The sequence below is a fragment of the Hypanus sabinus genome, chromosome 15 (assembly GCF_030144855.1).
Source record: "Hypanus sabinus isolate sHypSab1 chromosome 15, sHypSab1.hap1, whole genome shotgun sequence".
NCBI classification, from domain to species: Eukaryota; Metazoa; Chordata; class Chondrichthyes; order Myliobatiformes; family Dasyatidae; genus Hypanus; species Hypanus sabinus.
Window position 1 is genome coordinate 33539828 of NC_082720.1, and position 15743 is coordinate 33555570.

At 39.8% G+C, this 15743-nt stretch overlaps 1 protein-coding gene across 1 annotated transcript; it reads right to left on the minus strand.

The window, feature by feature from the left end:
- Positions 1-8490: 8490 nt before the first annotated feature.
- Positions 8491-11181, minus strand: adrb2a (adrenoceptor beta 2, surface a). The gene has a single exon (XM_059990193.1). It carries the CDS (start codon positions 11032-11034, stop codon positions 9775-9777), a length of 1260 nt encoding a protein of 419 aa, XP_059846176.1. The 5' UTR covers positions 11035-11181; the 3' UTR covers positions 8491-9774.
- Between the last annotated feature and the right edge of the window lie 4562 nt (positions 11182-15743).

Genomic DNA, 15743 nt, shown 5'->3' on the forward strand with positions numbered 1-15743 from the left:
AAGAGACAGAATGCACACAAATTACATCAATTTATTTCAATGTATTTATTTCAAAATACAAAGTTGCTCCAAATAAAAGAGACTCAGAAACAGAATTAATTTTTTCATTGAATTAAATAGTCTAAAAAGTTATTCAGGGAACCACATAGTACCAAAAACCCTGATATTGTGTTATAATTTAAATTGCAAAGCTGAAACTTAACCTGAGCAGAAGACCTTTTGAATTGAAGTCAGATGAATAAAAATGAAATGTTTATGGCAAATGAACTATTATCAAAGTGAAAACAGGAAAGACCATGCAGGCTATGCAAAATAAAGTAGAAGACCAAATACATATTATACATTGCAATGGAGATTTATAATATTTTGTAACACAAAAACATAGAATAATCAGAGAGTATTTAAGAATTACCATTCTTTTTCATATAATTAAACAAAGTCTAGGAAGTAACACTGAGCTTAAAAAAAAACAGACAGTGCATTGCATGTTATAGGAAAGTACAAGCTTAGATTTACCAGTTCTAGTGGGTTACTGATCTTTGGAGTAAAAAATGTAGATATTGATTAATCTCAATGGGATATCTTGATAACTACAGGGAAGCTGAATAGGGTACATTTATCTGGCCATTGGTTTCTGCTTCACAATAGCTAGCCAGCAAGCTATTGTTGTCCGTCTTTCTTTTAGCTGGCAGGAGTAGGAAGGCTGTATTGAAGAATAAGGTAAATTTATCTCTTAAAAATATAAATAGTACTATTTCCTAATGTTCAGCATGATAATCTATTGAAATAAATATTTCAGAATGTGGCTCTGCTTGACACAAGAAGAGAGTACACAATAAAGGACTACTTTTAATTAGATGAGTAACATGTTATTCACAAATTGAATGTCAGTAATTTGAACCAAATAATAAAATGAGGTAGATTTTCATGGGCATTAAGTACCATCTGGACAGAAAGATTATTCTGGTAAGGAAAGTTATATGTCATTAACTGAGCACACCAGTAAAAGAAACTAAAATGATTTTGATATCCCATATGCAAATGTTTTGCCATGCTTTTTTTTCACTAATTGCTCTAAGGGTAGCTCAGAAACACTGGTCACTTTAAGGCTCAACAGCATCACTAACTTAGTAGTCTGAAGCAACTTCAGTAGTGGTTTCCAGTGATAAACCCACCAAGCCACCTCCAAGCAAGAGACAATTAAAAAAAACAAAACTGAGAAACCATGCACAAATCAGAATGTTCAACAGTGCATGTGGTCGTTATTATTAGCATCAAATATGATGGGTGATTGATAAGTTCCTAGGGTAGAAGGCGTCAATTTTAGAAAACCTAGCACATTCATTTTTCAACATAGTCCCCTCCTACATTTACACACAAGTCCAGCGGTCATTTCATTCTACCTTAGGCCATGGACTTATCAATCACCATGATGAGTTATTAACTTCAAACTTTCTGTGTAATCACTCAAAGAGTTGAACTGCACGTATATGTAGCGAGAGCTTTATAACTCATCTCTTTCTACCTTAGCCCATATCAATCACCCCTGCTGTGGACACTTTCTGGAGGTCGAAGATCCATATGCTCCACGACCACTGGACTAAGTATGTAAATGTAGGAGGGGACTATGTTGTAAAATAAATGTGCTAGGTTTTCTAAAATTGTCTCCTTCGGCCTTAGGCCACAAACTTATCAATCACCCCTCATATAACAGCCTGCTCAGACCTCTCAAATGGACTTAAACTATTTCTCCAAGATTCTCCTTCCCCACTTCAAGAATACAACAAACAAGCATCTGCTAAAAAGCACTGACAATCATTTTGTCCTGTTGCTATGTCAGTGAAATAAATTTTTTGCCCTGGGGTAATCTGAAGAGACATTTAATCAAAATTTTCCTTACTAAGGCCTTCTGAGCCAACTCATTTAAGTATCTTCTGAAGCGATAATGCTTTAAATTTTGTATAAAATGGGTAAAATCTATTGAAGTGCCATCAAAATGTTGCTTGGCATTTTCTGACTGAAAATCACATCTAAAGGTGCGAAGACTGGGGATGGTGTGGGGAGTGAGGAGTGGTACCAGATAAGGAAGAACAAGCACTTGACTAAATGACTGTGATAAATCCAAAATCCACCATAACGTTGAGCAATCATTCTCTGATACTTCACAGAAATAGCTGTTGCAAAGTCAATCGACGCAACCAGCTGAACAAATTATCAATGCATGATAGAAATCACGGGAGAATTGTTGTAACTTCAGAGATTCAAATCTTTAGCACCTCAAGAAAACTGACTTTAGGATATACATATGAATGGATATCTTTGGCAGTATAGTTGCCAGAAAAGTTGCTTATGCAAACCTTTGGGAACATTGGAGAAAATTTCATCACTTCCACTTACAAGACTCTAAACATACTCTGCAAAGTTTTTAAGAAGATTATTCTTCCCTTTCATTCTTGGCTACTATGAGAATCAATATACTCTGAAAGAATGACATGCATCCATCTATTATCACTACACTCTAAAAATGGTCTAGTTTAGCACTCATTCAGGTACTACCCATCTTCGTTATTACAGGCTGATTGATGTCCAGTACATCTATGACTTTCTACATATTACCATTCACAATTTTTATGCTAAGGGACTGGAGCCCTTTCCTTTTGGGATACTCACTGGAGTCTTCCATGGGTTCTTGTAAAGAAATACGGGTGCAACACACTAAATATATTGTAACCTTTGAAATTTTTCTGCAACCTATAAGTCATTGATATCAACCTGCTCAGTCTTTCATGTCATTCACCTCATGTTTATTTGCCTGTACTATGGTATTGCTGATATTTCACTGATTGCAGCCTAAAATGACCCACTTTGAGAAAAGACTAACACTTAAAAAACAGTGTAGGAGTCATGCATCTGTTTGCTATCTGCATTTTAGTCTGTGTTGCGTGTTTATTAAGGCCAACTAGTCATGTGGGTGGGGGCGTGATAAAAGCAAACAAAAAAGTTATGTATTCATGCTTTGTTCTGGGCAGTTTTGGGGGGGTACTGACAGATATCATATCTTTTGCCGACGGTTTAAATACGGTTGATTACATCATTTCAAGATTGTATGTTTTGCCAGTTGCTAATAAAAGAAAAATAAAACATTTCTTCAACTTAGTGGAACATTATTATTGGATTGATCAAAAAGCACGTCACCCATGGGGTCATCAGCAGTGGCTTTGCTTCCTTTGAGTTGCCACTACACAGTGAATGAAAAAGCTGCAGGGCTTCAATCCCTTGTGTCAGTTAGGGCACATTCACATCTTCTGGTTCCACACATTGATGACACTTGTTGTTCCTGGGGAGACTTACATTTCCCTTACTATCCCATAAAACTTTGCCTGTTCTATTTTCTAGACATGAATCAGACTTCCCACTTACTGTATCAGCATTCTGGATCCTACAACACTGCCATACTAGCTTAAATCCTCTTGAGTAGCAGCAACAAACCTCCCTTCAAGGTTATTGATTCTGTTCTGTTCAGGTGCATTATCCCCTTCTTGTATAAGTTTACCTCTGCTCCAGAAGAGATTTCAATGTTCCAAAAACTTAACAACATCTCCTCTACACAAGCTCTTTAGCCATGCATTCAGTTATCCTATCTCTCTACTTCAATACCCTCTTACACACAGCACTGGGAGGGTGTTGATACTACAATCCTGCTATTCTGCTTTCTACCTAACTCCCTAAATTCTCTTTGCAGAACCCCATCACTCTTCTCACCTGTGTTGATATACCAGGAAGGACATTGACCACCCTTTCACCCTTACAGTATACTTTGTACCTGTTCTGATACATCCATGATCCTAGCAACAGGGAGATACCATACCATCCGGGTATCTCATTATCAACCACAGAAATGCCTCTCTGTTCCCCCTACTATCAAATCTCCTCTCACTACTACTCGTCTACACTCTGTCCCACTCTGCTATAGAACAGAATTAATTGTGATGCTGGCAATGTGTCTGAAATGCCATCCTTCCTCCGTGATCATCCGAAGCATGCCAGTTGCAGAGCTGAATAACCATAGGAGGCTTCTGTATAGCCTGGCTGACCTTTGTGGTGGTAACCTATCTACTCCAGTATGATAGATTCTTCATAATTCCCTTGGTAAGTTCCTATAGTATACATGTTGCTAGTGTCTTCTATGAGGTTGAACATGAGGTGACATTTGAATAACCAGAGGGAATTTTGGAGCTATTCTTGTTGGTGAAGAGAACAGTTGTTTTATTCGTAATTATGTTATGAGCTCCATGAGTGTGGTACACAGACTATTCTCAAGGGAAAGGAAGTGACTCCTTGAATGTCATTAGCACAATGAATCAGAATCTGATTTAAAATCACCGGTATGTTGTAAAACTTTGTGGCAACAGTATAAGGCAATATATGATAAATATAGGGAAGTGAATTGAATTACAGTAAGCCTATGTATGTGTAATGAATAATTAAGTTAAAATAAATAGTGCAAAGTAACAGAAATAAAAGAGGTAGTGTTCATGGGTTTAATGTCCATTTAGACATCACATGGCGGAAGGGAAGAAGCTGTTCCCGAATTGCTGAGTGTGCGCTTTTTGTACTACTTCAGTTACAGCTTAGACTCCAGCCTACAGTGACTTTGCTACAGTATCGACATTTATTAAATTAGCAGTCACTTGATGCACAAGTAGCTGCAAGTACATGACTTTATGTAGTCTTATTTTGCTCTCATATTTTGCTAGGCAAATCTGTCCTACTCACCAATTATATTCACTAATTGTAATTTGAATACAATGCACGCATAAGTCAGTGGAACGTGTAACATATTGTAAAAGATCCGTGCCTGAAAAAGAACGTGAAGTTAAAATATCCTTTAAGAACTCTATCAAAATATATCAACCAGAACATCAAGTAAACATTGAACTGGCCCAGCACTTTTCAGCACTGAAATAACGAGCTATATTGCACAGGTACTCACAAAGAACCACTCCACGCTGTGACTAAAGAACGGAACAAAAATTATTATGTTACCTGATACTTTGGTACCCTTGTGGCACTTCCTTTTCCTAGTGACTTTATTCCTAACTGATTGCTTCATAAGGGGCATTTCAGATATTACAGGAGGAATTATTGAATCATCAATGAAAAGGCAAGATATTTATTTTTTTGGTGACGTTGGCTGAAGAAGAAATATATTAAACATACTGCTTGATTCATAGGACTTTGGTCAATCACCTCCCTATAAAGATCATAGTGTTAATTTAATGTACATTTGAAGTCCTGGGGTAATGCAGGTCTCCCTCTCCACTGAAATGAAGTTTTGGCCCAAGGAGTGTTTCTTGAAATGGTTCTTTCATTGCAGTACTTCCAACCAAGTCAGGCAGGCAGGCCCAATCCTCAGTGACAGAGTTGCTTTAAATAGAAATTCTTTTGTATACTGTTAAAGTCATTTCCATTCGGCAAGAGACTTAATCACGGTGCAAATTTTCCTGGCAGCCATGTGCAAAACCAGCTGTGATGCAAACTCAGAATTGCTGAGTTAATTTGGATAAGACAAAAGCAGACTTTTCAAATGTTTTGGAAGCTTCAAGAGTAGATGTCTGCCTAGGCACCTGAGTTGTATCCTGCTCTTCCACGTGACCCTCAGCATTGTTTATTTAATTAAATTATAATCTAAAATGAAAAAAATGTCTGGAAATATATGCATCATCAATGTAGACAGCAGCTGAGTTAATCTAACATCTATGACTTTGTTGGAACTCGAAACAGGTTGAGAGGCATGAGTTTCATGCAAGTACAGTATCAGGGATGGGGAGAGTGAAGAAAAGAGAAAACCTGATAATTTGAAAAGCAATAAAGGTTAAATAACAGGTAAAGAGGGATTATGTCAGATGAAAGATGGACTCAGAAGAGTGTTTGTCATTTTAAATGACTTATCTCTTTTTCGTGATAAAATCATGATAAATGATTATCAAACTGAAATGTTAACTTTGTACTCTTTTCTACAAAAGTTGACTGATTGGCGTGGTTTCAGCATTCTCAGTTTTTTTTTCAGATTTCCCACACTTGTGCTTGCATTGGCTTTTTATTAGGCTTGCCTGTTCTACATTAGGCAGCACTATATCGTGACAGTTTAATGCATTATTATCTTCATTTACTCAGTTTCCATTTCCTGTATATTAATTTGAAAGATAATTTACAAATTAACCAATGTTGCAAAATGATTGTAGCTTCTCAACAACAGTGTCTGGTATTAAAAGTGACTTTGACGTGTAACCGATTCGGGTTTGCATTCACAGGGAAGCCTGCTGCATTTCATGCTGAGACTCTCGATTGCAGGTAACAGCAGTGTTTAGATTGTGAAGTACAGTGATCGTGCATTGTCATCTTCAATTTGCAGGTGCTACAATTATAGTTAAAATGGCAGTTCCGACACTAGAGCATTTACACAATCTATGTTCCTCAGTAACTTCACGTAAGCAGGACAACTCCCACTTTGAATGTCAATTTATTATAAATGCATTTTATTTAGATGTCAAATTGATGTTTTTTGACTAAACAAGAAGAAAGCTGGTATGTTTAATTGGTAAAATTTTTGATTTACATCTAATTCAAGGTGTATATTTGACCTGTATCAAAATCATCCAGTATGATTGTCTACTGATTGCTCTGTAAGCAGTATGGCTTGCATTAGCCCCTGCCTATGACATCCTCTTTCCTATAGGTGTCACCTTTGAATCAATAGACTTTGGTTGCAAAATTCAATTCACTATTACATTTGCAGTATTAAAGAAGAGTTATGCTGTATATATTGGTTAAGTTGATCAATCCATTCACATTAGAAATGAAAACAACATATAGATGGCAGAAATTGCTAGGTAGAATTTTAACAAATCTAGTATAATAATAAGATTTAAGTGTATTGACTGGCTGCATTACGGCCTGGTATGGAGCGCCGATGCCTTTGAGCAGAAAATCCTACAAAAGGTAGTGGATTCAGTCGTACATCATGGGTAAAGCCCTCCCAACTATTCAACACATCTACACATCTATTGATGTAGAAAAGCAATATCCATCATCAAAGATCCTCACCACCCAGACAATGCTCTTTTCTCACTGCTGCCATCTGGTAGAAGGTACATGGACCTACAGGACTGGAATCATCAAGTTTAAGAACAGTTAATACCCCTCAAACAACAGGCTCGTCAACAAAAGAGGATAGTTACACTTTTCTATTTTCTATTTCTGATGTTCCCATAACTGATTATCACACTTTAAGGACACATTATCTTGTTATTTCATGCCCTCATTATTTATTGCTATTTCTTTATATTTGCACTTGCACAGTTTGCTGCTCATTGATCCTGTTTTCAGTGACTGTTCTTTAGATTTATTGAGCATACCCACAAGAAAAAGAATCTCGGGGTGTATATGGTGACATGTATGTACTCTGATAACAAGTTTTAGTTTGAACTTTTAGATTTAATATGAGGCAAAGAATTCCCAGCTAATTGAGAGGTGACCTGATAGAGGTGTATAAGATGATGAGAGGCATTGATCTTGTGGATAGTCAGAGGCTTTTTTCCAGGGCTGAAATGATTGCCACAAGAGGACACAGGTTTAAGGTGCTGGGAAGCAGGTACAGAGGAGATGTCAGGGTTAAGTTTTTTACTCAGAGAGTGGTGAGTGCGTGGAATGAGCTGCCGGCAACGGTGGTGGAGGTGGATACAATAGGGTCTTTTAAGAGACTTTTGGATAGGTACATGGAGCTTAGTAAAATAGATGGCTATGGGTATGCCTAGTAATTTTTAGGGTAGGGACACGTTCGGCACAGCTTTGTGGGCTGAGGGTCCCGTATTGTGCTGTAGGTTTTCTATGTTTCTATTGGGAGAAAGCTGAAAGTGCCTAACTCGAGCCTTTTCTTTGATGTTTTACTTAACTTTTCCTTTGTTGTCTTTCTATATTTTCAGATGTGGTCAAAAAAGCTTTTCAATAACCAATTATTCTGTCTTGATGAATACTCTAAAGTTGAAATACTTCAATGAACTTTTTGAACTAACCGTGCCCTGTGTGTACTCTGAGTGAATCTTTGCCACTAAGCTATTCTGGATACTGGATGCCTTCGAGCCTGAATGGATAATGTAGTGAAATCAACGTGAGATGGTTATGGAATATATTCCTAATGCCACATTAGATTAAGCATAATGATTGAAATAGTGTTTTGTTAAAGCACAGCTGAATAAAATTACTTGTTCAAAGATATCAATGAGGTGTGTAATTCAATGCAATGAACTGAATCAAGTGAGATGCCTAAAATTTGGGGGGGAATTTTGAATGAACAGATTTAAAAACCTATATCTACATATAATTGTTATATTTTACTATACCTGAGAGGATTTTTAAGTGATTGGTTACTAACAGAAAGGATATGCAGTCGGGGTCTGCTCTGCAGGAAATAAACTGCTCAAAGTTAAATGATTTAAATATGCATTTATTTATACACAAGGAACAACCAACACTTATCCAAATAATAAATATCCAAAAGGGTTTCATTTCTCACTTATTAGGATTCATATGAAAGACCAGAGTAGCTTTACGATTTTGCCTTCAAGTTGTGCGAAAATATATCAACCAGAACATCAAGTAAACATTGAACTGGCCCATGCCTATTCAGCGCTGAAAGAACGAGCGATATTGCACATGTACCCACAAAGAACCGCTCCACGCGGTAACGAAAACGAATATCCCAATACCTTGACATAGGAACGAAACAATGCCACAGGAAAACAGGACTGAGTAGAATTACTTTTCAACTAACACCAGCGGAAAGTTAACATTCATCATGAAAGCCCCAAAGCTTTCGGGTTAGTTCTGGTGAGGGCGTGCAGCCGGTGCCGGGTCCAGTAAGACACAACCAAGAGCCTCGTGACATGCAAAAGGCATTCAGAAATAAAGCTGCAAATTCAAGGCAATGCAAACCTATCTCCATTTAACGCGAAAACGAAAGGAGCTTTGAGTTGACCTGATTGTGCAACGTTACAACATACATGTAAATATTAGCACAGTGCTGACGGATAACAAATACTGGGGCGCGGATGCACAAACTTATGGACACGCCGAGTCACCAACGCGCGCGTCTCTTCGCACTTTACGAAAATTTGTGGAGAAATGAAGGATTCCCTACTTTGTAAATAACTGTGTGTACGAGGTTCATAAAACTGGGGCATATCTTAAGTGAATAAAACACTGATTTCAGTTCATCTCGCGAACGCACACCTCTTTCCCGGGAAACTCGCGGATCAGGTCAGTGAGCGGAATCGCCCAAGGCTGGCGCTCCTTCCCTGCTGCGGATCACAGCTACTTGTTGTGACACTTTGAATTGAATGGCGCGCCGCACCATGTACGGTATTGCACTTAATTCTCTTTTGCTTGGTTGCTCACAATCTAAATAATGCACCTGATTACATTCAACAGCGGGGAGCGCAAACTATAACCCTCTAGCTTTAATCATGATGCTAGTTATAAACGCTTAGATATTCACTGTTATTTCTCACGTTTAACGACCATCTAACTGTCCCCAGATTCCAGCTAAATCTTCTAAATTATCACCACAGTGCATTGCATTTTCTTTACAGAACAATAATGAGGTAGGTGAACGCATGACAAAGTACAGCGGAATATGATCGGGACACACGTGTTTGCTAAACTCTTAATCTTACAAAGTTACTTTGTCCCACTGTCTTCCAGAAGCACTCGGCTCTATATGGCCGAATCCAGCAACTTCCGTTCGTTCCCGTTAGTGTCGGGGCTGCAGTTCGGCGAGGCGCCCACTCCGGACGCGGTGCCATCGAAGCTGCACTGCGGCGGGCAGCCGTTCTCCGCCCGCTCGTCGCCTTGCAGCGCCAGGGTACCGCCGCTGGGCTGTGTGGGGGGCACACTGTCCCGGCACCCCCACAGCACCGTCCTGAAGGCGTACCTGAAGTCCGAGCTGCGGCAGTAAATCACGGGGTTGAAGGCAGAGTTGGAGTAGCCAACCCAGTTCAGGAAAGTAAAGACCGTTGTGGAAATGCTGTCCTTGAAGATAACGTTGACGATATTTACAACGAAGAAGGGCAGCCAGCAGAGGGTGAAAATGCCCATTATAATCCCCAGGGTTTTCAGAGCTTTGTGCTCTTTCAGATTTAGGAATCGAGACGTCCTTTTATGCCCCTGTTTAGCAACCTTCCCATTCGGAGCCGGGGCGAGATTCACGTTGTTGTTGTGATAGTAAAATCGTCCCTGACATTTGTTGATCTTCTTCAGTTGCTGCCTTGCTTCCTGAAAGACCCTGGCGTACAGAAAGATCATGACTAGCAGGGGTAGATAAAAAGAGACGATTGATGAGGTGATGGCAAATTCTTTGTTGGTGAAGAACTCGCAGCAACAGGGATCGCTGTAGCATTCCAGTGACTGCTCGTCGTCCAGCCGCCACCAGCCCATGTAGATGGGCAAGAAGGAGGTGAGGGCCGCCACCAGCCACACCACCAGCACCGCCAGCCGCGCTTTGCATTTGGTCAACAGTACTTGGTAACGGAAAGGTGACGTTATGGCAAGGTAGCGATCCAAGGCGATCACGCACAGTGTGCCTATGCTCGCCGTCACGCAGAGCACATCCAAAGAAGTCCAAAAGTCACACCAGAAGTTTTCGAAGTACCACACTCCTGTAATGTTGCGAACCCCCCCGAAGGGAACAACCACCAGTCCCATCACCAGGTCTGCGCAGGCCAGAGAGGTGATAAAGTAATTGGTGACAGTCTGTAGCCTCTGGAACCTGGCGATGGCAGTTATCACCAATACGTTTCCAAAGACTATTGCAACCACCATCACTGACATAACAATGCTTACTATAATCTTCAGGCCGGGACTCAGTTCCTTCCTCGCTGAAGCGCACTCGGTTCCCGGCGTTGCGGTGCTGTTGAAAATTTCGGTGGCCAGTTGGCAACATTTACTTGCTTCAGTGCGAGTGACCTGTGATCCCATCTTAATGGAGGGCCAGAACGAGATAGAAACAGGCAGACGCTCTCCTGTCTCCTGTCAGCGCTCGTTCACGATTGCTATCGTCTGCCACCCGGACCGGTCTTTCTCCCTCTGGTGCATATCTGGAGATGTGGTAACGAAAACGGAGTGAAAGCTCTGGTTTCTGCACTTATAGCCACACGGGGGACGTCATGCTCCTTTATAACCAATCACAATGTGCGTGTAGCTTCAAACGCCGAAGTCTTCGCAGATATTCTATGTCGGGAAACTATTTACTAGTAAGTGTTAGAGGGGTCAGAATATCCCAGTCAATTCAGCCGCCGGTTCTGTGCATTCGCGAAGTCTAGATTGAAAAGTTGGAAAAGTAAAACGCTTGCAAAATGTTCTGCTACACTCGTGATTTGGATTTTCTCATTTCATAAATGACATCTGCTTTCCTCTAAGCATTCCCTTCAGAAAGCGGTCTCGGAATATTAATGTATAACTTCCATCAAGTTTAAGCAGCGACTGGAAGGGGACACTGTCATTTATTTCAGTTATACCCAAGGGCGGCGGAATGGCGTGTTTGGGGAGCTCTCTGTTAACGTGTTTCGGTATTAGGTTAGTCGGGTCGGTGGTGTGTAAGGGTGACCGTCTGATCTTCATTTCGGTCACTGCTCTTGCTTCCCGCGGGTGCCTTTTGATTCCTGCCCACGTTCCAGTGCCAGACCGCCGAGTGCCTGTTTGGCTTAGTGGTAAGAGGGAGGCAGGACGGGCACTGGGTTGCTGACCTCACCGTCTGGAGAGTCGCACGCGCACTGTGCAGTGCTATTTGCCATTGGAAGGTCACATTGCATTAACACCGCTTTGCTCAAGTCAAACAACCGACGCAAACAAAGAGCTGGAAACCGGTCTGTGTCGACGTATCGGGCTCCAATCAATCATCCAAAGTTACAGGTCATCTTCGCCAAACTTACAAATGAGGCATTTTCATGGATTCTGAAATCATATTCTCAGTATTATATATATATATATATTATTATTTTGTGCTGTCACAGTTTGCCTTTTGCATATTGATTGTCAGTCCGTGTGTGTAGTTTTTAATTGATTATGTTTATATCGTTGTTCTTCTATGAATGCCTCCAAGGAAATGAATCTCAGGGTAGTATATAGTGACATTACGTACTTTGATAATAAGTTTACTTTGAACTTTGAAACTACGATTTAAAATCGCTGCAAAGAGGAATGTCCTCCCCAAAATAAACCCAAAGCTCTTCAGATTTCTACTCTTGGAGGTTGCTGATGCAAAGCATTCTTGCCCACTTAGCATTTTGTCTCCGTTGTGAGAAGTGCCTTAGGGCCCTTTACTAGGTTATAGAAATGTCGTTGCTATTTCTTGTTAGAAGAAAAATTATGTTAGTTCAGGAAGTTTCTGACATTGATGCCGTTCAGTTAATACACCACATGTGAGCGCTGATCTGATCTATGTCTTAATCTGCAAGAACGTGAATCGGTCCATTACTTAAGAGCCGAATCAACAGATTAACCAGTCATCTCACTGCTTAGTTAACAGAAATGTTGGCTCGGTAATTAATTCATTCTAATTGAAAGTGTTCGGAATTTCCACGAGCCTGAACTCTGTTGAATAAACGGATTCCAATATTTTTTCTATGGTCTTTCGATGTTTATCCACACAAATCTCCCTTTGTCGCATTCAACTTGTTCTATTCCTGTGAGGTAACAGATATTATTCCTTCCTTATGGCGTCGATTGGGTGAAAAGAAGCTTCACGTTGTTAGTCCATTACAACTTTTAAAATTAGTTTTAACCTATATCATTGTGCATTATTGGCAATCTAATATTCAGAAATGACTCTGTCCATAGAATTTACGGTTCTGCATTTCCACCTTATTCCAAGCATCTCATTAAAAAATAAATGTCAGAATCATACAAGTAACTAATCACTTTAATAGCAGAAGAAATCAGACACGTCTACGTTTAGTTGGACGATTCCAAATATTATCGCCTTCTTTAAAAAATCATAATACAGGAATAATTTAGGTAGGGGCTAGATAACAGTTGGACTACGAAGTTTGCAACAATCGCTTTATTTATTATTTAAATTTACTGGAACAGACAATTTTCTCTGGAGTGTTGAGTGTCATTACACTCAGCGGGTTTTAGGGCATGCATATGCTTTATTTTTCGACTGACAGTGGGATCAATATGTGGGTGGGGGGGGGGGAGAGAGAGAGAGAGAGAGAGAGAGAGAGACCACCATTTCTGTGAAAATCCTACGTTAATTCTTAAAATGGGCATTCCCTGTATATTGAGAGGTATGTGTCCATATTTTCTGAGTAATTTGTGAAGGGAAGAACCAAAGTGCGTTTCAGAACTAACTAGTCTTTACATTAATAATTAAATTATAAAATGGCCCAGTCTCATATTGCATTTATATAGTCCAGTCCCACTGCATTAGAATTATGTAATCCGACTGTTTGAACACGCTATGTTAATCATTGCCACAAAGTTTGTATTTTTATTGACAGCATGAACATCTGGCTGTACAGTACTTATTCCACAGGCACAAAAGACTGCAGATTCTGGAACCTGGAGCACAGAAATAAACTAGTGGAAGGACGCCGCGGGTCAGGCAGCATCTGGAGGTTATTGGATGGTCAATGTTTCGGGCCGAGATCCTGAATAGAACTGTATACTGGATCGACAGTATCCCTTTGACTCCACGTATGTTCCTTAGGGCGTTGAGCTCTTCCAGTAGTTTGTTTTTGTACTTATTCCAGTTTACCTTAAGCAGAAGTTTGTGAGTAGGACATTTGGATGATTATCTTACGCCATGTATACCTGCTTCATTGTAGACGTCGACATTTAACCATCTGGAAAACTAAGAATTCAACAGGCCTTCAGTTCGTAAAGCATCAAACCCATGCAATTAGGAACGATGAAATTCTGACAAAAATAAATCAAAACATGTTGTTTTAAGTCCCCACGCGTATCGTGTTTAAAGAATGCATATTAATATGTAGAACATTTCTACTGCTTGTAGCAGATATGGTAAAACTTCCTATAGTTATCTCCTTCATTACTAGTGAATCCTACAGTTAATAAAGGATGTGAAGCCTTTCCACCGATTCGTCAAAAATGATTTTGTGCACTTTCCTCGAGCTGATTTGCAGAAGGGGCAGAAATGTTCTGAGATATTGGTAGATCAGTTAGTGGTCACTTATAGACCAGGCTAAGCATAGCTGACTGAAATCCACTAAGTAACAGATGACACATTTGAAAAGTTCGTTTAGAAAAAAAATGCTATGTTTGGTTTTGCATCCCCATTTGCATGCAGACTAATCTGATTTATCATAAAAAGAGACAGACACAAAACAATCTTACTGTCTTTGGTAAAGTCAGCATTTCTCATGGTGGCAGGCAAATTAACAGGTTGACTAAAAAGTTCTTGGCTCATGTTGCCAGCACATGAGGATATTGAAAACAAAACTATAAGGAAATCAACAGAACCATGTTAGTTTAGGCCAAATTCAAATTAGGTCACAGCTAGATATCTGAATACGGTTTTGGTTACCAGACAGAATTCGAAAGGTTCCAGAGAAAGCTAATCCAGGATTATGCCAAACATGAGTTTTGTGTAGAGATTGTCCTCAGTTAACCGGAAATGGCTAAAGAGAGAATTAATAGGACCGAGATGAGGAGGAACTGCTTTTCTCAGAAAGTGGTGAATCTGTGGAATTCTCTGCCCAATGAAACAGTGGAGGCTACCTCAGTAAATATATTTAAGACAAGGTTGGATAGATTTTTGCATAGTGGGGGAATTAAGGGTTATGGGGAAAAGCCAGGTAGGTGGAGATGAGTCCATGGCCAGATCAGCCATGATCTTATTGAATTTCAGAGAAGTTTCAACAGGCCAGATGGCCTATTTCTGCTCCTATTTCTTATGTTCTTATATAATCAAAGTATAAGGCATTTTGATTAAAAACATATTTTCATTTGTGTAGGCCAGCAGTCAAAGATAGCAATTCTAAAATAATTTCCTAAGGAATTTCTTCCAAAGAAACCTCTGAGGATTAAGGATGATTTGCTTCTACTCCAATTTTGTGTGTTTTAGGGAAAATCATAAGGGACTTGTAGATTCTGCCCTGAATGTGGAAGCAAGCAACTGGATAGTTTGGAAGTTGGTAGGCCCCCTTGGGTATTAATGCAGCTCTAAACACATGAACTCAAGCTTCTCAGTGTCCTGTTAAATGCTTCTTCTTCTAATGATTAAGGCCCATTAATCCCCGGATTAAATGAGGATGCTACAGCCTTTTCAAGGTGGTTTGCAGTTTGAAGTTTGCAGTTTTCAAGGTGGATTGCAGGGCACATTTGAAGTTTTTCCTCTTTCCACCTCTTTTTGGTGCCTCTTGCCATTTCAATGCTTGGAACAGAGCATTTATTGTGGGAATCTAGCACTGGGCATGCAAGCAACTTGGCTTGTTCTGATTGAATATAATTAGGGCCACATTGTAGAGGACGTTTGTCTCGAAGAGGATGCTAACATTGATTTAACACTCTTATTAATGGAGCTGGAGGATGGTGTGGAGTCTTGATTTGCCTCTTGTCTCCAGTACTTTAAGGTACCCACTATAAGAAATCCAAGTATTCCAAGCACAAAGAAGAATAAGAATCATTGCTGCTTAATGGACAGTGAACATTGCGCTGAGGTT